This window comes from Empidonax traillii, unplaced genomic scaffold (genome assembly GCF_003031625.1).
Source record: "Empidonax traillii isolate 1590-97213 ecotype Southwest subspecies unplaced genomic scaffold, ASM303162v1 scaffold51:size1492887, whole genome shotgun sequence".
Lineage (NCBI taxonomy): Eukaryota > Metazoa > Chordata > Aves > Passeriformes > Tyrannidae > Empidonax > Empidonax traillii.
In genome coordinates, this window is record NW_020955244.1 from 1,144,679 (window position 1) to 1,168,890 (window position 24,212).

Below are 24,212 nucleotides of genomic sequence, written 5' to 3' on the forward strand. Positions count from 1 at the left end.
CACACAGGAATCATTCCCACACACAGGAATCATTCCCCACACACAGGGAATCATTCCCCACAGACAGGGAATCATTCCCCACAGACAAGAATCATTCCCCACAGACAGGGAATCATTCCCACAGACAGGAATCATTCTCCACAGACAGGGAATCATTCCCCACAGACAAGAATCATTCCCCACACACAGGGAATCATTCCCCACACACAGGAATCATTCCCCACACACAGGACATTCCCCACAAACAGGAATCATTCCCACAGACAGGAATCATTCCCCCCCCACAGGAATCATTCCCACAGACAGGGAATCATTCCCCACACACAGGAATCATTCCCCACACACAGGGAATCATTCCCACAGACAGGGAATCATTCCCCACAGACAGGAATCATTCCCACAAACAGGACATTCCCACACACGGGACACCGCCGGCTCCTCAGGCCGCGCGCGCCGCCCCGCGGGGGGGGGGCGGGGCGGTGAAACCTCGCGAATAACCGAGCGCGGCCCCGCATTGGTCAGGAGCCGTGACTGACAGCACCGGTGCAGGGCGCTGATTGGCCGCAGCGCGGCGTTCGGGGCGGGGTTCAGGGCGGGGCCCACCGCCCGGTTAGCCTGTCTGTTTCCCCATTGGCCGCGCGGCGGCGGTGGGCGGGGCCGGCCGCGGTTATAGGCGGTGTCGGCGGGGCCGCGCGCCCCCTTTGGCCGCGGGGCGGGAAGGGCGCTCTGGGCCGGGCTGGGCCGGGCTGGGCCGGGCCGGGTTTGGCGGGGCGGGGTTGGGTTGGGTTGTCCCGGTCGGGCCGGGCTGTGCCGCGGCGGGCGCTCCTCCTCTGCCGGTCTCGCCGGTCGAGCGCTCGGCTCCCCCTTTCCCCCGCGGCAGGGGCAGCCCCCGGGGTGGCGGCTGCCGTGCGGGCACGATGAACGGGGCGATGCGCAGCCCGGTGGCCGCCGTCATGCAGGAGAGCTTCGGCTGCGCCGTCGCCAATCGCTTCTACCAGCTCCTGGACGACGAGTCGGACCCCTTCGACCTCCTGCGCGAGGCCGAGCGCCGCCGGCGGCAGCAGCAGCAGCGCAAGAAGCGCGACGAGGCGGCGGCCGCGGGCAGAGCCGGGCCGGGGGAACGAGCCGTGCCGGGGGGCGGCAGGAAGGAGAGCCAGAAGGAGCGCAGGCAGCCGGGGGGCTCCGCCACCGCCACCGCCGAGCCCCCGCAGACAGGTACGGAGGGGAGGGGCGGGCGGCACCGGGAGCGGTGCCCGGTGGAGCCGGGGCCCGGAGCGGTGCCCGGAGCCGGGAGCGGTACCCGGAGCCGTGCCCGGAGCGGTGCCCGGTGGAGCCATGGCCCGGAGCGGTACCCGGAGCCGTGCCCGGTGCTGGGAGCGGTGCCCGGTGGAGCCGGGGCCCGGAGCGGTGCCCGGAGCCGGGAGCGGTACCCGGAGCCGGGAGCGGTACCCGGAGCCGTGCCCGGAGCGGTGCCCGGTGGAGCCATGGCCCGGAGTGGTACCCGGAGCGGTGCCCGGTGGAGCCATGGCCCGGAGTGGTACCCGGAGCGGTGCCCGGTGGAGCCATGGCCCGGAGCGGTACCCGGAGCCGTGCCCGGTGCTGGGAGCGGTGCCCGGAGCGGTGCCCGGCGCTTACCCTGCCCTGGCAGCCGCAGGGTCCCGGCAGGGCCGAGGGAAGCCGTGCTTGCCATGGGGAAGGCACACCTGGACAAGGCCGTGGCACGGGAGCGTGGCGCCTGGTGGCCGTGCTGGACCCCGACAAGGTCCTTGGGAGCGCTCCCAGCCCAGAGGGCTTTGGAGGTGTAAATGAAAACTTCAGCCCCTAAGAGACAAGTGCAAGAGCATTAACTTCTCCACGGCAGCGTCTGTAACTTTCACGCTGGTTGAGCAGCCCTATTGATGCCTTTCATCGCCCTAGCCATTATCCTTGAGTGTTTGATGCTTCCAGGCTTGTTTTCCCAGTACCTGTGGGTCTTCTGGCATTTCAGCATCTTCGGGGTTCTAACGTCTCCAGGAATCTGTGCTTGTTTTACGTTGGGCTTACACTGATGCACCAGCCTTGTTTCCCCGGGTGAATTCTTCAGCACGGTGTTCAGCAATGGCCGAGGGTTGTATGTCAGATGCTGGATTCTTGATGTTGGTTGATGAAATAGGGAGTTTGTACCAAAAAGTCTTGCCCGGTCCTCTTTGCATCTGAAGACTTTGCCGTGCCATAGTTTGGAGGCACCTTTGTGAGTCTGATTGTTACTACAAACTGGTATTGAACTGCAGGTTGTTGGATTCAATATAGACAGTATCCAGGGGCTGGCTGATTGTTTCGAAATATGGAGAATCTCTGCACTGAAGATTCTGGTTTCACCCTCTGAAGTCCCTATTCTCCTGCAACAAGCTCATAATCTTTAATTAAGATACTTTCTTCCTGTAGTAAAGGCTCCTTTTAAACTCACCGTAATTGAACTGTGTGTTTTAACGCCCTAGAAAACAGCCTTTGATTCGCCGTGGTTTCTCCATCAAGTTGTTACTGGTGCTGGCAACTCAATTGCTTAGGCTTAGTTGTTACACTGTTCCCTACAGCAATTAGTTGACCATGTGAGGCAGAGACTCTTTCCACACCAAACCTGTGCTGGCTAAGGAGCATCTTAGGTGATATCACCAAGTTGTCACTGTCGTTTTGGACAGTGATGTGAAACTCATCTTTTTGAGGTTCCTCTGTAGTTATGTGGCTTTGTCAGAGATCACTGCCTGTAAGACCAATACTTACAGTAGTAACAGCTTATTTTATTTAAATTACACCTTGCTGTATCACTTCTGTATCAACAGAAGGTGTAGGTCTGTTCAGTGAACAGCAGACTCTCAAGTTTTGATGAAAATGTTCTTGAACAGGAACTGGTGGCTATCAGTGACCCACTAGGAGCACTAGTAGGATGTGAAGCCCATCCTTTACCTCCTGCTTGTCTGTAGACAGCATCTTAATTCTGTGGTAATACACAGTGGCATTGTGGAGTATTTTTGACTGTTCTCTTCAGTCTTCATGTTAGGGAACATGTTTTCTTATGCAGAGACATCAGACGTGCACCTTATTTCCTGCTGATTTTAAATAGAGAAAAGACTGCTGGCTATAGTATCCTTAGTCAGAGGGAAGGACCACTTATTTTAAAGAGGAGTTATTTCAAAAAAAATGCACTTTCTTTGTAAAATAAAATGGCTATCCTGGATTTTGTGTGTGCTTTATGTTTGCCTTGGGTTGTTGAGAAATAAGGACTGCTCAGGATGCTAAACCAGGGTAGGTAGTCAAGACTTGGTCTTACCTATGTGTTCTTTTGGATGTGCTGTCTTAGAAAGTCTGCTCTGTAGGGCAGAGATCACCCTCTGAATTAGGGCAACTACACAGTGATGGGGTAGCTGACAAATACAACGTGAATGGTGTGTTGAGGGAAAAATCTTCAGGTTTTTTGTAAGGTGGGGGGATCAGCTTCTTTAGGGGCCATACAAAGTTGATTTTTTTACACAGGGTTCAGCTTCTGGATTCTGTAAAACGTTCAGAGGAGTATCAGCTTAAAAGTTGAGAGTGAGTAAATTCTTGGGAAGGTCCTCGAACTAGTTCAGTTCGGCATAAAACTTGATGGATACATTGCTAGAAGAGTGCACTTCTTCTTGGGGAAATAAATCATATTGATTAAAATTACTAAATGGTGAAACTAATTACTATTATCTTTAAAAAAAACCCCAACAAACAAAACCAAAAAGTCCTACTAAAAATTTCATGATTTTTGTTTTATTACAGTACTATTTCTTGAGCGTATTAAATCAGAACAAAAGGGTCTTTAGAAAGACTCAAAGCAAACCTAGAATTCTATCTGGTAATGCACAGTATTTGGAGAGACTTTTTTGTGGTGTTATATTTTAAAGTTAAAATGGAATGCTTACTTGCAAAGTTCTGTAAATTGACATTTTGTTTATATAGTTCTTCACTGCCTTTTTCAGAGGAGCTTTTATTAAATTTCTGGAGATATTTTCAATTTGAAGCAAACCTCCTTAGAGGACTTTACCAGGTAATGCAATGGTTTGAGTTTTAGAGTCCAACTATTTAGTATGAATTGACAGAACTGTAAGGAGACAACTTTTTAGTCCTTCTTTTTCAAGGAGAAACTGGACTCCTGTTTTGTAGCCTACCAAAACCTACACTTTTGACGTTAATGATGTATTTTTTTGTTCTTTTACTGAGTGTTGTTTCAAAAAGCTGTGGTTTGTTTTTTTTTGTTTCACAAAACTGTGATTTTTTTTTTTTTTTTAGACTGTATTAGCTGAGGATTTGGGTAAAGACTGGTTGTAGGTATTGCAGCTCTTGTAATTGCACCTCTTAATGTTAGCTCAGTTCATTCTTACCACAGCGACCAAACTGCATTTGCCAGCTCTTTATTCAAAAGGCCTAGTTGCAGAGCTTGCATTCTCTGCCAGTCCAGGCAAATTGAATTTGCTGATCATGCAGTAACAAGCTCCGTGCTTTTGAAATCTCTAAACCTTTGTTGCTAATACCTCTAAAAGGTTTTCTTCTTTCGCGTACATTTAGTGACTTCGGTACCATTTATATGTAGTCCCTGAATACTGTGTTTTTGAATTTTTATCTGTGTTTTGAGTTAATATGGCATGGGAAGTTTCTGGGCAGTTTTGTCTCAGACTGGCTGCAGGTTTTTTTATTTTTAAATAGTTTATCCTGGTAGCATTTCTTCAGCTACAATGCCATAAGGATTTTCTAGAGGAAAGCTGTAGTAGGCAATTCTGTAATTCAGTGAGTACTGGCACACATGAAAACAGAAGACCACAGAATAGAGTCTAGCTCCATGTGTCTTTCTTTGGTGTGTTGCATGTAATAGCTGCAGCCTTTTTTTTTTCATTATTATTATTATTTTGGGACAGTCTGTTACTATTTTGCAAGTCATGTAATTAGCTATGCTTTAGTTCACAAAATTAATTCAAGTTTGGTATTAAAATCACATGGACACACACATTCAAAGGGGAGAAAGTAAGATTATTTGTGGAGTCTTAAATCTGCCACGCTCTGAAGTGTAGCAAAATAAATCCCTGAGAGTGTGAACTGCCTTTTACTACTTCCAGTTATGCAGCTTTGTTGTAAAGGAAGATTAAGTTGTTAGGCAAATTTCCTTACCCTAGGATTCCCACAGCTGAGTATGACATCCAATTTCTGGGGAAGAAAAAAAAATAGTAATTGAATGGTAATGCAATTGGTACAGCTCGAGCAAGGTGCTTCCCAGGAGGGACCCAGAACAAAGAAATCCCAGGGATTTTATACCCTTGCAATCTATGCACCTGTTCTTCACACACCTTGCATGCACCTCTGACTCCAGGGGTGACTTTCTGTCATGGAGTCTTCTTGTTCCTTACCACATTCTTTCTCTGCAGCTGTTTTTGTCTGGACGGGTTGCAGCTCTTGCTGATAGTCGTGGCTTCTTAACCTTTTCGTTTGCGCTGGTCTCAGAGCCTCCCTTTATTGTGGCTAAACAATAGCACAAGACTAGTTCAGCATTTCAAGGTGAAAGTTTGCAGCTTGCTACTTTAGCTACTTTTAGAAAGCAAAACTACTTTGGCAAGTGAATCCAGTTAAAAGAATTCAACTAACTACACTTAATTTACAACAGTTCTCCCTTTGTTTTTAAGCTTTCCCGCAGTTATGTCGAAAAGAACTCATGAAGTCTTTCAAGGCATTTGGCTACGATCCAGTGTTACTGCAAGCAGCGTGATATCCTAAAGATTTAACAGCAAAATAAATGCACAGCAGGACGGTATATGACTCTTCCCATTTAGGTCCTAACTTGGATTTCTGTGAAAATGCCTTAGTGCCTCATTAATGCCTCCTCTCCAGGTTGTGTCTCATGTACCTGTACTTCATGTACCACTGAGCATGCTTACTTTTTTTCTCTCAAACCTTTTTTTTTTTGCACTGGGTCAGCTGTTCATCCAAGAGGCTGGTCCTGGGTATGATTGTTTGCCCAACACTGTTCCTATTGATGACAACCCTAGATGCTGGCAAGGGGTTATTTCCCAACATGGCATAATATCCCAAAGGAATATCCCAATATTCCTAAACTTCAGGCCATTATAAACCTATCTGACTACAAGTCTGAGTAATTTCTTTTTTTTTTTTTTTTTTTTTTTTTTTTTTTTTTTTTTTTTTTTTTTTTTTTTTTTTTTTTTTTGCCTTCAGTTGAAGCCTTTTTTATGAGCTGGGCAGTGTGCTGCAGGAATTTCCTCTGAAAGCCTAATGGCTACCAGCAGCATTTGGATTTCAGATCCATTATAAATATTATTTTCTGCTGAAGTAAGGGACTCTCATTCTTTCCATAGCATACCCACTGCATGACACACTCCAAAAGCGTATTTAGAGTCAGTATAAATAGTCACTTGCTGGTCACGTTCCCACCGGGCTGCTCTTACTAATTCAATTAATTTGGCGTCTTGGGCAGTTCACCAAAGGCTGGAGAGGTTCTGTTTCAAACACCTCACAGTGTCTCACCACTGCATAGCCCCTGTGTTGTTTTCTGTTTGTGTGGCATGAAGATCCACTGGTGAACAGGATCAGACTTCAGGTCTCTAGGTTTTGCAGATCTTCCCATGGCTGGCCAGAGAGAATCAGCTCCTTTTTAACAGCCATGGTGTGGCTCACTGATGGAAGGGACAAACAGCAAAGTTGCTGAGTTCAAAACGTCACATCTTTTCACAGTAGCAGTAGGTGAATTAATGATTTTAAATTCAGAACAACGTGTTTTTTGAGGGGACAGTGATTGTGTAGAATGTAATTTAAGAATCGATTCCACCTCATATGGTGCGCACACAGTTGTCAGGTGTTCCTTTTAGAGCTTGGAAAATCCTTTCCTTCTCTGGACTCCAACGTGTAGAATCCACTTGCTCTGCCTTGGTAACTTCTTTCAGTGGTTTACCTAAGTCCCCTAGATCTGGCATTTGGGTTTTTCACTATCCTGCTGTACCTAAAATTTTCCTCACAGTTGTTTGCTTTGTTGCTGGTCAAGGTATTTCTACCATAGCCTGGACCTACTTTGGGTCTATTAATCATTGTCCTTTTTTTTTTTTTTACTATTAATACTGGATATTTTATTTCCTGATGACACAGCTGAAGCTTGAAAGTTGCTTAATTGCCTAAATATTTCATGCGGGGTGGTATTTTGATAAATCCTCATCTAATCTGTTCTTCGTGAGCAGTATACGAGTATTATATGGTGATGCAACCACCCTCAAAATTCTGTGTGCCAGACAGGTTTTGAATGTTCTTTTCATCTTCCTAGGAAGAAGGTTATTGTTTTAGAGCTGGAGAGTCTTTTTTTCCCTTTGTGTTTTTTTTTTTTTTTTTTATTTATGGGTTAAGCCAAAACTAGCAGTTCTGCATCAGTGCTGATTTTACTCCACAGCTTTGTGGGTACAGTTTTCAACATTTCTGGTATTTTTGGCTGCTTTTGTAAGCTTTTGGTTCCCATAATTATTAGGTATATCCTAATTGCCATGCAGGCAATGGATGTAATCCCACACCTAGGGTTTGCAAGAGGTCTCTTCTTAATAAGCATACTAGGGAGTCTTCTGCCAGTGAGAACCTTCCCTAGAGAAGTGCCTCTTCCCAAGAACAAGCCCCATTGTTTGAGGACAGACTATATGGATAGAGAAGCTTGCTGAGAGCTAGGCAACACCTCTGGAAAGGCATCTGGATTTTGCTGTGGTGTTCTAAGTCCATCTGTTCATTCATGGGTGTCCAGTGTCTGGGAAACCAAGCAATGCAAGTCTTAAAAATACAGTTTCTGCTTTTCCAGTTGCAAGTTCTGTGGTACATGCTTATTAAAAACACTCCTCTAGGAGATCTTCTTGTCTAAGTGCTGCACAGTAAGTAGCACTAATGCTGATGGTGAAGTACTATTGTTCGGAAAGTGAAATCTACTCTAGTATTTTACATCTGATTTAGAGTTTTAACAATGGCTTGTAAACCCAAGCTTTTTTCTTTAGCAGTGTCTGGTTCTGGTACCTGTAATTTTAGTATTTACACATGTTTTTCCCTGTAACAGTAGCTCAACCCTCTTCTCCTGGAATTAAAAAAAAAAAAGGAAAAAAAAAGGGCTGTGTCTGTTGAGACAGTTTAAGCATCAGATTTCTTTGATTCCTCGTTTAGAAAGTAAAGCAGTAGGCAACTTATCCAAGAGAACAGGCTGGTGCAGTAACCTTCCAGGGGAGCTGCAGTGAAGTGGGGAATGGTGGGACACATCTTCAGGTGAATGCAGATTGCAGGTGTAACTGTAAGACACAGAAAAAGCACTTTAAGGAGAGGCTAAACTAGGTAACTAGGAAAGAGTGAGCTTCAGCTTTTGGCATGATGTTTGTAAGACCTCAAGCAGGTGACTCACAAAACTCCTGGGGTTTTTTTTTTTTTTTGGTGTGTGATTTTGAAGAAAGCCTGCACACCAGTCAGTATATGCAAACAACCAGGCAAAGTTGGGGTGTGCTTGCAGAGGTACTTAATAAGCATTTGAAGTGTAGCCCAGCTCTTTTTAAGTGAAACCATTATAGCAGTGCTATACAAGATTGCTGATGCTTTATCTTGGGGTTTTTTTCCTTTTTTTTTTTTTTTTTTTCTCTTTTCTTATATGCAGAGCTGAAGGTTGTGTTAGAACTGATTTACAAGCAGGTCCCAAACTTCTTCCCTGAGGGTGACTTATCTTACTAGGGAGGTGTAGGTGCTGCACACTGTTTTAATCATGTCTGTCAAACCAGTTACAGGTGGTGGTTTTTTTATACAGGTAATAAATGCCACAGATAATCCTTCTAGTGTTTAAAATCCATGGGCAGTAATTGCAGCCACCTGTTAGAATCAAAGTGAAATGGCCTTACACTGGAACTGGAGCAGAACTGACTGCTTTGCCCAGGATGCTCACTGCTAGTGACATGTAAGACACTGACACATCTGGCAAGAAGGCTTGTTTTGAAGTCCTTCTAAGTGGTTCAATCCTGTTAAAATTACTTTTGCACTTCTTTTTTTATTTTTTTTTTTTTTTTTTTTGGCATGGCTTTGCTGGTTCTAAGGAGCTCTTTGAACCTGGAGGTGAAACTGAGGTTAACACTCAGTACATAGGGGAGGTGGTCTCTGACTGCTGCTTTCCTGTCAGATTAATCCCTTTAGAGTAACTGAGGCTTCCCATGGCCAATGAGAGGATCAAAAATAAATAAAAATGCAGTCTTCTATTGCAGTGCATTCAGACCCAAACAAAATAACTAAAAATGAGGTCAGAAATGAGTAGTAATTTTTTCCACAGCAAGATTCCAATTTGGAAACAACACTCCCGTGTAGCTGGTAGTGTGTCTGAGGTGTGTGTAGAGCAGACACGTTTCCCCAGAGCATGTACAATTCTGTATTTTTTTTTATGGCTTTGCTTTGTCTTCGTGCCCTGGTTCAAAAAGCTTACTCAAACACCGATTTCAAAATGAAATGTCCTTTATCCAGAGATAACACTGTAATTTGGGGAATGCAAATATGCCCGCTGCTCTAATGGTTGAGTAGTCCTAGACCTTGAGAAGAGAGAATTGCTATCTTCTGTGTATGACTGTCATTACTGTATAACAAAAAGCTTTACTTACCTCTCTCCTTCCTTATTCACAGAGTGGACAGTTCTTTGAAGTTCTCTTTTGAAGGATGATGTTAGACTTCACGCTTGCCACCTAAGCTTTGATCAGAGATCTTAGATGGTCACTTCTATTGAGCCAGGAATTAATTTGCATCGTAATATGGCAGCACAGAATAGGCCTTTCTATTTCTGTGTGCCAGCAGCAGAGGCACAGTAGCCAGGACTGTCACTTGTTCCCTGACCTGAGTTCAGCAATTGTCTCAGCATTGCACAGGTGCTTCTCATGGAAAGAGTAGCCCAGGTTGGTGGTTTGAGAGCCCTCCTTCTACAGTTCCTTGATTGACTGACTTCAACCAACACCCTTCTCAGTGTAAGTGTAGAGGCCTAGCAGGCAAAAGGCTTGCTTGCTTCTGGAGAACTTTGTCCCACATAGAGCACAGAGTTTGGGAAAATCAGGTAGGAAGTACGTAATAAACCCCAATCTGCTAGATGTAAGGTTGAGTGGAAAACCTCAGTTTACTCTCTCTTACAATGCACAGTTTCTCTGCATTCACCCTGCCCAATCTCATCCTCCTTAAACCTAGCAATGGCTGAACAAAACCCTAAAAATCTTAAAATATATTTTATCTTGAAAGATGTTGACGTGCTAGAATTAGTGGTGTTGAAGCCTTTCTGCTTACTGCTTGGGTTTCTGCCACTTAGGCTCAGTGCCCTGTGGTGTTGGTGGGTGGTCCTTTTTTCCATAGAACAGGTTTGTAATATAAGGAGGTGACCCTGCTCTGGTTGTTAGATACCAGAGCTTGAGTAGAGTGGGAGGCTTAGACTTCAAAACTGAGCTCGTCTGACAGGTGTGGGGTTTCATGATAAACTCTAAGGGCCTTCTTCTTGCCCTCACTCACTGCTCCTGCAGGCATCACGTGATTCCTCTTTTCCACTGAAGCTTCTCTGCCTCACCCTCTAGTATACTGTCACGGTCTTCGACAGAACTTGAAACAGTTTTTATTCTCCTTTTCTATGACTTAATGTGAGCAAAATTGGATTTTTCTCTAGACTGTCTTTTCTGGAAACGTCTGACCTGTGTCAAAACCTGTAGTATTTTTGCAGGTTCCTCAGTACAGAAGAGGTAGTAATTGTCTTTCAAACAGGCAGTGTCTGGCAACATTAACTGTGAGGACTTTTAATGTTTTGGTGGACTTGAGGTTGGAAAAGTAAATCTGGAGAGTGTAAGGGTGTGGTCAGCTCCTTTCAGTGCAATTTTGGTAAGTGCAGTTCAGTTCCTAATGAGCTGTTGGTGATCTGTGTGTGTCTGTGCAGGCCTGAAGCAAGCACCTCGGCGGGGAGAGCAGCAAGGGTTCAGTAACAGGGGAGCAGAGGGGAAGCAGGACAAGGCTGAATGGAGACCATCTCTCAGGGAATACCGTCCTGATGGAACACAAAGACAGGTGGAGTTCCAAGTGGAGAGGTACGTACTACCATGCAGAGGATCTGCACGGGAGTGGGAAGGAGAAGTGGTCACCTTCTTAGGAAGCTGCTTCTTGCAGGAGCCAGGCGTGGTGTGAAGGCATGGTCACGTTATTAGCGTGCAGATTTGTTGTGAGACTTGGCCCATGCCTCTCGGAGCTGTAGTTCAGCTTCCTTGCCTGCTGATTTGGAGCAGTTTTGTTGAACGCTATAAATATGAGGCAAAACTGAACGGTGTAAAGGCCTGAAAATGTGACATTTAGTCTACAACGTATTCACAATGTTCATTTCTGAGCTCACGTACCAAGCTTTGCAGAACATGTGGTGGGGTTCCCAGTTGAATGACTTTTACTGTTCAAACTGGAAACAGCCCTTTGCCATGTTACTTACTGCTTGGACAGTGAATGCACATCAATTTTGCTTTCTTCGTAAGTAGTAGGAAATTCCACCTAAACCTTAAATGCTTTGGAGTGTGGCTGTTCTTCCTTTACATCACGATAGTTGGTACTTAAACAAATTGCCTGAAATTTTCAGTAGTTACATCTAAATCTGGGTTTACAGTGGAGCTGTTGCCTAATAAAGCTACTGAAGATCTGGCAGTTTTATAATATTTTCTTTTAACTTCTGTGATGTTTTCAGTGTTGCCAATGAACAGCTGATCTTTCTGTTCCTGTTTGTTGTAGTAATTCCTCCTGTGTTCAGTTGGTGACCCTTTTTAATGACAAGAGTGAAAGGACTGTACTATGTGCTGTGTAAAGATGCCCTCCAAAAGCTGTGCAGTAGCTGTTATATACTGGTGTGTCCCACAGCTGCACAAATACGGCCATACGATTTTTTTTTTTTAACTCCTTTGTTCTGTAGAAACAAAAAATCTGACTAATTGTCATCTTTGCAGACCGGTGGAGAGAATAGACTATGAAAGACCAGTAAGAGGCCGTGGTGGAGGACGAGGTGCAATGCGAAGCAGAGGAAGAGGTGGTAGAATAAACAGAAGTTTTGATGGCTTTGACCAAAGAGGAAAACGAGAATTTGAAAGGCAGAGTGGGAGTGACAAAACGTAAGTGTCCTGTGTGCTGTTTCTTGCTGGGAGTGCTCTGCAGCACTGCCTCTTGAGTGTTCTGTTCCCTCCTTCTTATCCCAGCTGGTGGCAAAAAGTCAGTACTGGTTTTAGTTTGAGGTCCTGGCGGGGAAAAGCTCCTAAAGCCACAGAATTCTGTTTTCCTCTCCAGAGGAATGAAAGCATACGGCAGAAAGGATGGAGGGAGGACTGCAACTGCAGAGCATTTAAAGTTGTTAGGAGGTACATCAGGTACTTGTGTCCACCACAGATGGTAATTTTCCATGGCCTACCTCTGATCATTGTTTTCTGTTCATCAGTTTCGTGTCCATTTTTGAGCTTTATGAGTGTTGCTTTCCATTGCTGTTGTGATGTTTCACAGTTTTTTAAACTTGTCTCCTTCATGATGGTAAGATTAAACTGTAGCAAAGGCATGATGATTGTTCACTTAAGACTGCCAAAACCCTTTGACTGGGGCCAATTTGTCTTTTAAAGGAAATAAGTTATGACTTTTCTCAATAGTCAGGTGAGTGGACTCTGGTATTTAACGGCATTGTTCCAAAATGCTGATTAGAAGATTCAGACTCTGTTCGTGGGCTTGAAGTCCAGTCTCTTTTTCTTGAGTTTTGTGGATCATTCCTAAATTTCAAAACTGTGACACAGTTCAGTATGGCTCTGGAGCTAATACTTAGCTGACTGTACCACTGAAATGCATTTTCAAGTGAACAGGAAAATCAGGTTTTCCTCATTTTGTTAGTTGCTCAGCCAGTCACTTAGTAGATCTTTTTGCTTATAATCAGAGCTTTTCTATTTTTTTTCTTCTTCCCAAGGAATTTGGGAAAAAAAGTGACGTATTGATATGCAAGGTATTTTTTTTCCAATGTGACTCATGAAGACTTTGTGGGTTTTTTTTTTGTTTGTTTGTTTGTTTACTGTTTCAGTGGGATGGAACAGGCTGCACCTATGGAAGAGACTGTAGAAACTGCTGAACAGCCAGGGACGTCTGAAGGAGAGCCCCTGAGCAAGTACTGTCTGACTGAAATATTTTCTTTCTAAATGCAAAGAAAACAATTGATTCTTACTGTTGTATTGGGAGGAACTGTGAAGTTTTTTAATGCACACATTTAAAAATAGAAAAGCTTTGTCTGTATTAGTGAGTATAAAAGATGCATCCCTAGTTCTGACTAAAGCTTGATTTCAGGTGACTGGAGGTTGCATTTAAATCCACCATGATGCTTATCTTCCTAAGATTTGATGATAATCTTTTAAGGAAGAGCTACATATTACCTTTTACCTTTCTAACTTGGCTAATTTGAGAAAACTACTGTGCTTTTTGAAGTTCTCTGAGAAAAGGTATTCAAGGTGCTTGTATAGTTGTACAAAAAATGCACTAAGATACTCCAAACCTGTCTTAATCAGTCACTGATATCCTGCAGTTGCCATCTGTTCATGAAAGGCCCTGCAGAACTTGTAGAAACTTTCTGGAAGTGCAGTGAGCCTTAGAAATAGGGAAATGGAGAGGGGAATCTGCCCCTTGTCTTCTGGCTTTCACTGTGTTCGGTGTCTGGAAGGAATTTGCTTCTCAGCAGATGAAACACTGGCTTAAGAAAAAGTAACTGGACAATCTTGTCCAAATAATAAGAGACTTAACAAATAATTAAATTGCATGTGGTGAGTATCTCTTAACGGGTGGAAGATGCCCAGTGCAGCATCTTAACCTCTTCTGCTGCTGTGCAGCCTTTTTTACCTGATGGTGCAGCTCCAGTTATTAGTGACGTGGGTTCATTTCTTAATTATAAAGCTAACTAGAACACAAAACCTGTGTTATGTGTTCAAGTTGTTTAACCCCACAAGTTGATGTAGCCTTGATTCTTTTAATTTTAAAGTAGCTTTTAGTATGTTGCTAGGGATGCGTGCACATGGGGAAATCTGTCTTTTGAAATTGAGTGACTTATGACTGAATTCCCAAAAAAAGCTGTTTCTAGATGAACATGAATCAGATGGGTAGTGCAGATACATTGTCCAAAATGCACTGTATTAGTTAAATGTGAGAAAATATTCAGCTTTTTTTTCATTTTTATTTTGTAAACTGCCGGTACCTTTACCTGTTTCACACTTGTGTTTGTTTCTAACTCGATTCAAGCTCTTTGGAGACATGTCCCAGTAGCAATTCCTTGTGGAGCTTAAGGCATGAGAAGTGTATGTACTGGAAAAGGCCCCTCTCAGAATCTGCTGGTTGTCTACAATTCTTTTACCTCTCTCAGAGGTCACTGAGTATTCAGTCGGACTGAGCCTTCCTGGAGGTTTCACTCCTGCTTGTGTTTTTTAAAAAAAGCTTCATTTAGGAATAGTCCACTGAAATCTGTAAGATTCAAAAAAAAGACAAGTATTTCTGCGGTGTGTACCCTTTTCAGTGCAGCAAGTCTTGTCCTGAAGGCTTACAAATCTGCATACAAAACATGAATAACTTTTATCTCATTGCACTTACCCTTTGGGGGAGGGTGTCAGCTCAGTATTTTTAAAATAGGAGGCACAGTGGGAATAGCACCTAGGCCATTAGGGATGGTTGTAGGCACATGTCTTAACAGGGTGGGATTTTATTTCTTTATTTTTTTGTTCTTTCCATATTTAAAAGTAAAAGCTGGTTTTACGCTTCAGGATGTATTTAAAAGTCTTATGTGCTTAGGTTGCTCCTGCTCTGCAGAGCTGCTGTCTTCCAGCAAATAACAGGACATTTAGGCTGCCTTCTGCTTTTGCTACAGCCTCAACATTATATAGGGTTGTGTGCTTGCTTAGGCTACTGCTGGGATCCTTCCCATTTTCACTCCATAATGCAGTGGCTGCAAGGAAACCGTTTCTTTTCCACTGTTTTGTTGTAGTTAAGTGCTTTTGTTGAGAGAGAGGTGGAAGAGTTGGGTTTGTTTCTTCTCTTGTTCTCTTTCCTGTTGTTAGCTGTTTCCATTTAAAATTAAACTGTAAAAAAATGTAATCCTGGAAAGGGGGAATAACCTTTGTCCCTGGTGTGGTGCTGGCTGATTTCAGTGCGACTCTGGAAAAAGAGTCTCTAGGATTCTCTGATTTAGGGGGTCTTACCCCGAGGACTGTGTCCGTGTTGCCATTCCACAGCTTCTCTTTGCAAAGAACTGCAGGACAAGAGTTTCTTTAATTCTTCTGTAATATGAAGCAAGTTGTTTTTTTTTCCCATATCCTCAAATTTTATTGAGTGTATCGACAATATCCGTCTCGATTTATATCATCCCAAATTGCATGCCGATAGTTGGGGTTTGGTTTGCTGCAAAAGCAAAACTTAACCTTGACAGTGTAAAAAAATGCAAGGGTGGGACTGCAGGATAAGCTTTCCTCTCGTCTGATCTCTGTTGAACTTGTCTTCACAGTCGGAGCAATGTAACACACTTGTGTTCACTAATTCAAAGTAATAGACTTTTTTTTATTATTATTATTCAGTGCAGCATACAGACTAATCAATTCCTATTCCTGAAGGATATTTTCAGCATTAGTAAATTTATCCTCAAGCTTTTTGAGCTGTTTATCTCCTTTTTGTTTTGCTTGGTTTGGTTTGGTTTTTGCTGTTTGGTTGGTTTTTTTTGTTCAGTTTTGACATAAAACTATTCTCAGATCAGGCCAGAGATTCATAAATAGTTGGTTCAGTGTTCTTCTTCTATGGTAAACTTGTACAGTTGTTGTTTGATCTTACCTTGTTCAGCTTTGAATTTTGCTGTAGCTGGTGGTAATGCTCCTGTAAGTGCCTGTTTATTGGGAAGGGTTCATGTCACTGACTTCTTAATAAAAGCTGGCTAAGGATTTGCTTTGTGCAGCTGAATAATACAAAAGCTGATCTGAGAAAGACGTGCTATGATCATTTTCAATGTATGAAAATAATAGCTGAGTTGAATGCCAATCCTTTCTGTTTGCATTTCTGCTGTTAAAAAGAAAAGGTATTTTGTTTGTTGTATGCTCAGTAATCGAGGCACAGCTGGAGGGTTGTGATCATCCATTGAAATTGCTGAAGCAGTAGGAACTGTTGCTGAAGGCTCTTGTGTAGTGATTTGGTGGGACTTTCACTGTGAATCCAGTTTGCTCATGTCCAGAAGTTGCACTGAGTTGTCTGGCAGTATTTTGTAAGCACGATTGTTCACGTGCCAAGGAGCTTATTAATTTGATTAATCAAAATGCGCACCAAGCAGTTGGTAAAAATGTGTAAGGTTAGAAGGCAGAAAGTAATTCCATGCAGGCTTGGTGCCCAAAATAACCTGCTGCAATTGAGTCTCTGTCCAAAATGTGATAGGTACGCTGGTTTCTGTTGCTGTGCCTCACTGATGGGAGGTGTTTTCCCTTGGGAGTCTTGACATCCTCAAACAAATTTTTAACTGCTAATAACCTAGCAGTTAAAACCATCCTTTGGAGTAAAAATCAAACCGTGCCACGCAGCTGAAAAAAACTCAAATATTTGCACTGTAAATCCACCAGTGTTTCCTTCAGAACTGGCAGCTGGTTGTTTTTGATAGATGTGTGATTTTCAAAGCAATACCTTTATTTGCTTTTTGAGAGGTGAGGTTGCTGTACAGTGCAATGTCCTCGTGTTATCTTGTGGTCATAGCAATTTAAACCTGGAAGGGCTCTTTCTGACCCAAGGCATGGCCAACCGTCACTGTCGCTTCTCGTTCCTGTCTGGTCGATTTTAATGTTCTGAGAGACATTTCAGTGTCCCTTGATGGTCTTTCTAATACTTAAAAAAACCAGAAGCTGCTGTGTTAGATTTTTGGTTTTTTTCTCCTGTCTTGCCTTGATATCATGGATATGCAAAACCTTTCCCTTTTTTAGCGTGATGTGTTTCCTCCCCACACCTTTAAAGGCTTCTCATGTGCATAGCAAGTTCAGTGTAGACTTCTGTCTTGCGCTGCTGTGCTGGACTTCCTACCTATTCCCACAAAGAAGACATCATTCAGTGTCCCAGTTGAATAGAAACCCTTTTATTGGTTTGCTTTCTCTTTTTTTAATTCCTCAGGGCGTTTACCACTACTATTGGTTTTCCAACACTTTCTCACAAAAGTTAATGCTTAAGATAATTGGTCAAAAATTATTTGGCCTCTTGCTCTTGAAGGCAAAAAATTGAAACAGTTGAGGTGCAATTTGCTCTTAATGCTGTTACATGTGGAAGAGTATCTGTGGGTGTTTTTCCAGAAGTGGCTGCTTCTTTCACCAGTATTCTTTTTATTTAACTGAGTCCTTCTAATATAGTTTCAGATCTTAATCAGCATGGAACTACAGCCTGCTTACCAGTCTTTTAACCTTTGATTTTTGGTTGATACAGCTGGAATTCTCAAAATAATAGGGCATGAAGGCATATTGGAGGGAGAGGCATGTAGTGCCGGACTTGTGTATTTGTTGTTCTCCTGCCAAGTGAATTTAAAACTGTGTTCATCCTAAAATCAAAATGAAGGGCTGCCTTACTGTTCAGTTCTGCTTCTAACTGCCACGTGCTGGGTGTCTCAGAAAAATACTGTCTAATTTTGACTGGCAGGAAATAGAATAGTTTGCCTCAGGATCAAGTGGGAAGAGGGACCAGGCCTGTTCCTTTATGGGCTATTCTATAATGCGCAGAACGCCCCAAACATGTGTGCGCCTTCTGATGGGCTGCTTCTATAACTTCAAACCCAAAATGCACAGTTTACTGGCTATCATTTGACTCTGCTTCTTTCCATGACAAAAATTTCTAATTAAATCTAATAAACTGTGTATTTACATTGGGGAAAATCACCAGCCCTTGGAACTGCGACTGAGTGAGGAAAACCCAATCCATACTTCTCCCACCACACGGGACCTAAGGAGAGGGTTTTCCAGGGAAATCAGTGTAAGGGAAATACTTAATTTCAACTGCTTCAATTGCTACAGCAACAGCGGTTTTGTGTGGGGGGAAGGGAGAAATGGTTTCTCAAGTGGAGTAATCAGTGTGGGTTTTCCTGTAGTTCGTGCCCCTTGGCTTGTTTGGGCAGCAGAGTTACAGTGATGAAGCACTCTGTGCTCCCTGTGGGTGGTGCTGCTTGGCAGGGGATGGCTGTCTGTGAGTACTGTTAAAAGGTACACCTGTATGCTCTAAGAGCTGCTGGTCCAGGGCAAGCCAGTAGTGGTCAGCATCAGAGAAGAATCTTTAGTTTTGTGCACCCTGTCTTCTCTGGGTATCTCACAGACCTGAAACCTTCTGTCTCTGCAGTTCAAAAATATGCAGTATGTTTTCCTTGAATATATCATCATTATTGCACTTTGTGACAAACTTGACTAGGATTAATCTGTTTTTTCTGGGTGATAAATGCTGGCTCCTTGTGTGTTACTACATCTGACCAAAAAAAAAAAAAAAAAAAAAAAAAAAAAAAAAAAAAAAAAAAAAAAAAAAAAAAAAAAAAAAAAAAAAAAAAACACAAACTAAGAAGCACCTTGTGAAATTAACAAAGGAAATGTTAATAATTACCTAGAAGATCCCATGGTGTGATCATCATATCTTTTTGATTACTGAAAACTGCACTTGAAACATGAATCCACCTCATTGTCCCTTGTGCAGGAAAGTCAGTGAATTGGGGTGTTTAAAAACTGCTCTGTGGGCTCATTTTACTGTGGCTGTATTTGCTAGGGGCAGATCCGCTGCTAAACTGTAGGGTTAAGAATATGACAGACCAAAAGGCAGAGTGTGTTTTTTGTCTAGAATCTTAAGTGCTTGAACCAATGACGACCCTGGATGAGCACCAGTAGAGGTGGCTGCAGATGGCATTTGTTCATATGTCTGATTTTGAACAGTGGTCCAACCTACCTTAATGTAAAACTCTCACACAAAGTTACTGTGGGGAGTAAGTGAACTTAAGGACAACGATTTGGTGAGAAATATTCCAAATACTTTGCTTAGTATCCTTACTTTAGAGATTAGTGTTCTTGTTCATCCTGGCGTGTTGCAAGCTAATGGTTTTTACTTTACAACTATAAACCTTTAGAGCTGCTGAAGCAGAGCCAGTGGAAGAAGTAGTTCAAGAAATGACATTAGATGAGTGGAAAAGTCTTCAGCAACAGAACCGACCAAAGCCTGAATTCAACCTGCGGAAGCCAGAATCCACTGTCCCTTCCAAAGCAGTGGTGATTCACAGGTCAAAATATAGCGATGATGTAAGCATTGCCTCAGGAATTCTGTGAACTTTATGCCCAGCATTAGGAATCTTGACTCTGTTCTTCCTTTTACTCATAGTATAATCTGAACAGACAAGAGAACAGTATCTAAGCCTTATTGCTTTAATGACATGTGGCCCCAAAACTCACTTTAAAAACTTACTGTGTGTTCTTTTTTTTTTTTTTCCCCTCTCTGACTATCACGCCTATTTTGTGTGCAAATACATAATGTGTCAAGTTGTTCTACATTATGGCTGAGTCTGAGAGATATAAAATGTGTCCTTGCTGCTGCCACCTGCGTAGATCTCTGGTAATGCTGCCAGAGAAACTTGGTTTACTAAAAGCTTCTTTTCCTAACTCTGAATCCTGTGATGGATCCCAGCTATCGCTGTGCACTTGGAATATATGTTGGTTGGTGGTTTTTTTTTTTTTGTTTGTTTGTTTGTTTTTGTTTTTTTTTGAGTTTTAGGGTCCTGCTTCTAATAACTAACTCTGGAGAGATAGTTCTGCTGTGATGTGCTTACCCACTCTGCCCCCTTCCCCTGAATTTTGTTTCACGATGTTACTGAGATTGCAGTTTCAGGAATAATGTCTGGGTGTGGAGAGAGAGGGCAGGCTTCTTTCAGATCCTTGCTTACTTAGATTTCAGGTTTTGGGGGGGGGGGGGGTGTCACAAAAGTATGTGCCTGTAGTCTAGCATGATGGAATTTTGATCCTTGAAGTCTGCATGCATTTATGAATACACATTATCATCTGTACAGCTACAATATCAACATCAGACCTTGCAGTTTTTTTAAGGCTTAATCCCTTCAGGTCACTGAGCATTTCTGGGGGCAGACACTGGTCCTGAAGTGGCCTGGGTTGTTTTTAGTGGGACTTTGCTGGTCAGAATTGCCATTATCCCCCTGTTCCTTCTCTGAGGAGGTGGTGGTAGGGCTGGGGAGAATAACTCTCACAGACTCTGAAGAGAGTGTGCAAGTGTGTGAAGAGTCCTTACAAGTCTGTGCTTCTTGCCCATGAAGTTTCTGTTGTGGCAGTACCAAGAGACCTGGTCAAAATGGGCACAGAATGGGAGGCACGGGGACTGTGTAACATGGGCAAGTCAGATCCCTTGATTGGACATGGGATAAGGGATTCATTATTGCATGGGATGAGCTAACACACACATTCTCATTACTGCAGTGCCCATTAAATTTGTGATGGGCCATAGTCTGACATCCACTGGCTGTTGGGAGCACCCAGAGATAAAACAACAGCCATCTCATAGCTAAAGATATGCAGACAAGTGCACCAATTAGATAGCTTTATGGTGTGGCCTTTTGTCCATTACTTGGGGATAACCGTAGGGGTTAGCAGCTTAAGTCTGATTCTCTAGTCCTTCCGAAAACCTCCTAGATGATATTTCTGAAAAACCTCTTCAGTACTGCAGAGCTGGTACAGAAGAATTTGTTGCCAGGAATCTCTGAGCCTACAGAGAATTATCTCAGGCATCTGGGGAGCTGCAATTGCCTCCTCTCTGTTAAAATCCTGTGCAAGTGCAGACCTGCCTTCTATTCCAGGTGTCATCTTGATTTATTTGCTGCTTAGTCTGTAATACAAGTGTGTGTGTGTGTGTGTGTGTGTATACTGGGGAGGGGAGAAGCTTGTACATGGGAACTGTGGGCTTTAACCAGATCTTCTTTTTCAGTTGCAAAAAGGCGGCCTTGAAGATGATTCTCATGTCTTTCGGAAACCCGTGAATGACATCACATCTCAGCTGGATATCAATTTTGGGAGCCTCCCTCGCCCTGGCCGTGGATCAAGAGGAGCACGAGGCGGTCGTGGCCGTGGCATAAGATCTGAAGAGATCAGACCTCAATCAAAAGTAGTGGTAATGGTTTTTTTATGAGTTTTTATGAGTGTTTTGGTTGTTTTTCTTGAGTTTGGTGTTTGTTTTTTTTTTCTGTCTGGGGTTGTTGGTGTTTGTGTGTTTGTTCCACCGCCTTTTATGTGGAATTACTGATTTCCACCGTGCCAGACCTTTTTCTAATTCCTGCCTCAGAGCACGTTGGCCTGCTTATTTTGAGTTCCTGGCCCATATCACGTTACTTTAAATGCTGGTTCATGCTCACAACTCTTAATGCACATATTTCAGAAGGCCTGATTACTAGATGCTGTAATGTTGACTAGAGGAAAGAATACAGTGAAGATTTGTTTCTGCAATGAGTTTTGACATAAATTGGAAAGTAATTAAAATGACTAAAGGCTTGTATCTCTTGGGAAAATTTCACTATAGTTCAGTAATAACATTTTGATTACTGAGAGATCAGAAAATCTGTCATCCTACAGGATTATGGGTTCAGTATAGCCATTAAAAAACCCTTCTATTTAACTGTTTCTTAAAAAAAAAAAAAAAACTATTTGCACTCTGGAAAATGACATCTTTATTCTTCACACTAACAGAAGGTCTCGGTTTACTCTGACTAAAATTGTTTAAGGCTAGGAACTTTCAGAATAATATGGAAGCGTTGATGCCTTTGTTTCATCTGAATACAAAAGGCTCTTTGCAGTAACAGAGCATAGTGTTTAAAGCTACAACCCAGTACATGCAGTAGTTTTAGAGAGTAAAAACATAGCAATGCTGCTTATAAAACCACACAGTATTTTTCTTGAGACAGCTTTACTTTTTTCTGTTCATTCAGTGCTGCAGACCTTATGGTCTTCTGGCCCTCTCCAGGCAGTAGATCAGCATTATAAATACATTCACACTGAAGAAATTACAGTAGTTGTAACTTCCAAGGTAGATGTTCAGGATTTCTGTGACAGTGGTGGATACAACTTAAGTAGGATTTAGTAGCAGTAACATTAAACTTGAGTAGAAGAACGAACCCTTTTAAGGGCAAAATACATCTGCATAGCTGTCAGATGCTTTTGAAATGAGTTCATTTTTATAAAGCTGCTTTTCTTACTTTACAGGTGCAGCCTGTTGCTCCAAATCCTGATGATCCTGAGGATTTTCCAGCTTTGGCTTGAAGAACCGTCACGAGTGGCGGCATCCCAAAGTAGCTCTGGAGTAGCTGTGAAGAGACCAGTTTTGTGCTGATGGGGATAAAGAAAGCCTGTTTCCCTCTGGAAAAGTTGTTTAGGTGTTTGGTGTGAAATGATTGCAGCTGCCTGCTAGTAGAGTGGGGCCCTAGGAATGTGGATGGCCTGGGATCCTGTCACGGGTCCCGGTGTCTGCCTTCCTTTGTGAGAACCGAGGGAAGGCTCACAGGGCTTCACTACCAGGCTTCAAATGGAGTTAAAGGGAACAGTGCTTTCAAAAAAAAAACACGTGTATATAAGAGATTCTATCAAGTTCCTCGTGACACTGAGGTGAAATGTGAGCTGTGAACACGGTGTGCAGCTGGGACTGTGTTTCACTGTACATTTGAAAGCTGATTTCCTGAGTGAGGTGTGTTCTTCTTCAGGCAGTCACGAGTTGCACTTCTCAGCTTGGCAAATAAAGGAAAATGCTCACTGGTTTGGGTTTGAGGTATTATTTTAAGAAGTCAGAGTGGCAGGATGAAGCTTTTTGCCGTTTGGATGTCTTCTGGAGCAAAACAAACAAAAAAACCCACAGAAAACCCCACCAACCACCCCCTCCCACACCCCCGACACAAAAACCCCAAACAACCAACCAAAAACCCAACAGTAGAAGAACCACCAAACCAAAACCACAAACAACAGTCTTTATATCTCTCTACACAAAAGTGATTTGTAAAATTAAGGCACACAGATGCTTCTTGTTGACACCTAACTGTAAGTCCTACTTCAGTAACAAGATACAATCTGCAACTATCTTGAAGATGTTTAAATTTAAGGAATAATATTGAGCTAAAGACAGAACTAAATTAAGGAAGCTTTTAATTCCAGCAGGAGCAACTACAAATTACAATGTTTCCTGCCTTACCACGAAGTTTGTGACACTGGGGATGACTGGGATGTCCCTTCATTGCAGCTTTAACCCTTCCTCACTTGAGCCAGACTCCCTAACTGTTTCCTGTCCAAGGGGATGCTCAGAACCACTCTGGGACATGTGAGAGAAACAAGGAAATGGTGCCAGAAGTGATGGCAGAAAGAGATGGGTGGACAACCTCACTGGACGTTCTGGAAGTAGCTCCCAGGAGTCTTCAAATGCCTGCTCAACTTGAACTCATTCTTTCAATTTGCTGGGAAAGCAGATTAATACAAACCTTTCATTTCTTCCAGTTCTCTGCCTCACTTCTAAGCAGTCTACTTAGAGAGCAAATAGCAGATGAGACTTAGAAGGAAAATAAATGTTTTGCTTTGGAGTAAGCTCTAGGAGTACCCAGAAACTTATAAGACTTATCTCACTGATAAGGCTTTATGCAAGTAGGAGAGAAGCATCCTAGGAGGACCACAGACTCTCTTCTATGTGCTCCAAGCAGATGGTCTGCAGAGTAGTTCAGCCCAAAGGATTTTTTTTTTCCCTTGCATTTGTTAAATTACTCATCTCACAATTTGCTATAACATGAGATTTTGTATTCCACAAGGAGTTGATTTTGGCAGCAGAGAGATGCTGTGACAACTTGTGGTAGAAAGAATGAAATAATATACATGACTCCTTCACCTTGCAGGAACAAGTGGCTACATGAAATCAATGCAGTTTAAAATTTAACTGCTCCTGCCCTTTCCGTAGGCAGTGTGTGTTTCTGCCAAAAAATGGCAATTTAATGTTTGTGGAATAGAAGTGATTTTTGTCTGTGGGGGTCTTGGAATATTTTTCCTTGTTCTTCCTTTCCTGTTCCACTTATCGGACAGAAAAATGTATCTGAATTTTTATTTACATTTTCACTTGCAGGAGTGAGTGTATGTATGGATGTGGAGAGCTTCTTTGCAAGGCTTGCT

At 42.9% G+C, this 24,212-nt stretch overlaps 1 protein-coding gene across 1 annotated transcript; it reads left to right on the forward strand.

The window, feature by feature from the left end:
• The first annotated feature begins 915 nt into the window (after positions 1 to 915).
• HABP4 (hyaluronan binding protein 4) lies at positions 916 to 22,686 on the forward strand. Its single transcript, XM_027879167.1, has 7 exons — positions 916 to 1,215; positions 10,949 to 11,095; positions 11,957 to 12,152; positions 13,094 to 13,177; positions 19,154 to 19,322; positions 21,010 to 21,192; positions 22,278 to 22,686. Exons 1-7 carry the CDS (start codon positions 918 to 920, stop codon positions 22,332 to 22,334), a joined length of 1,134 nt encoding a protein of 377 aa, XP_027734968.1. The 5' UTR covers positions 916 to 917; the 3' UTR covers positions 22,335 to 22,686.
• The last annotated feature ends 1,526 nt before the right edge of the window (positions 22,687 to 24,212 follow it).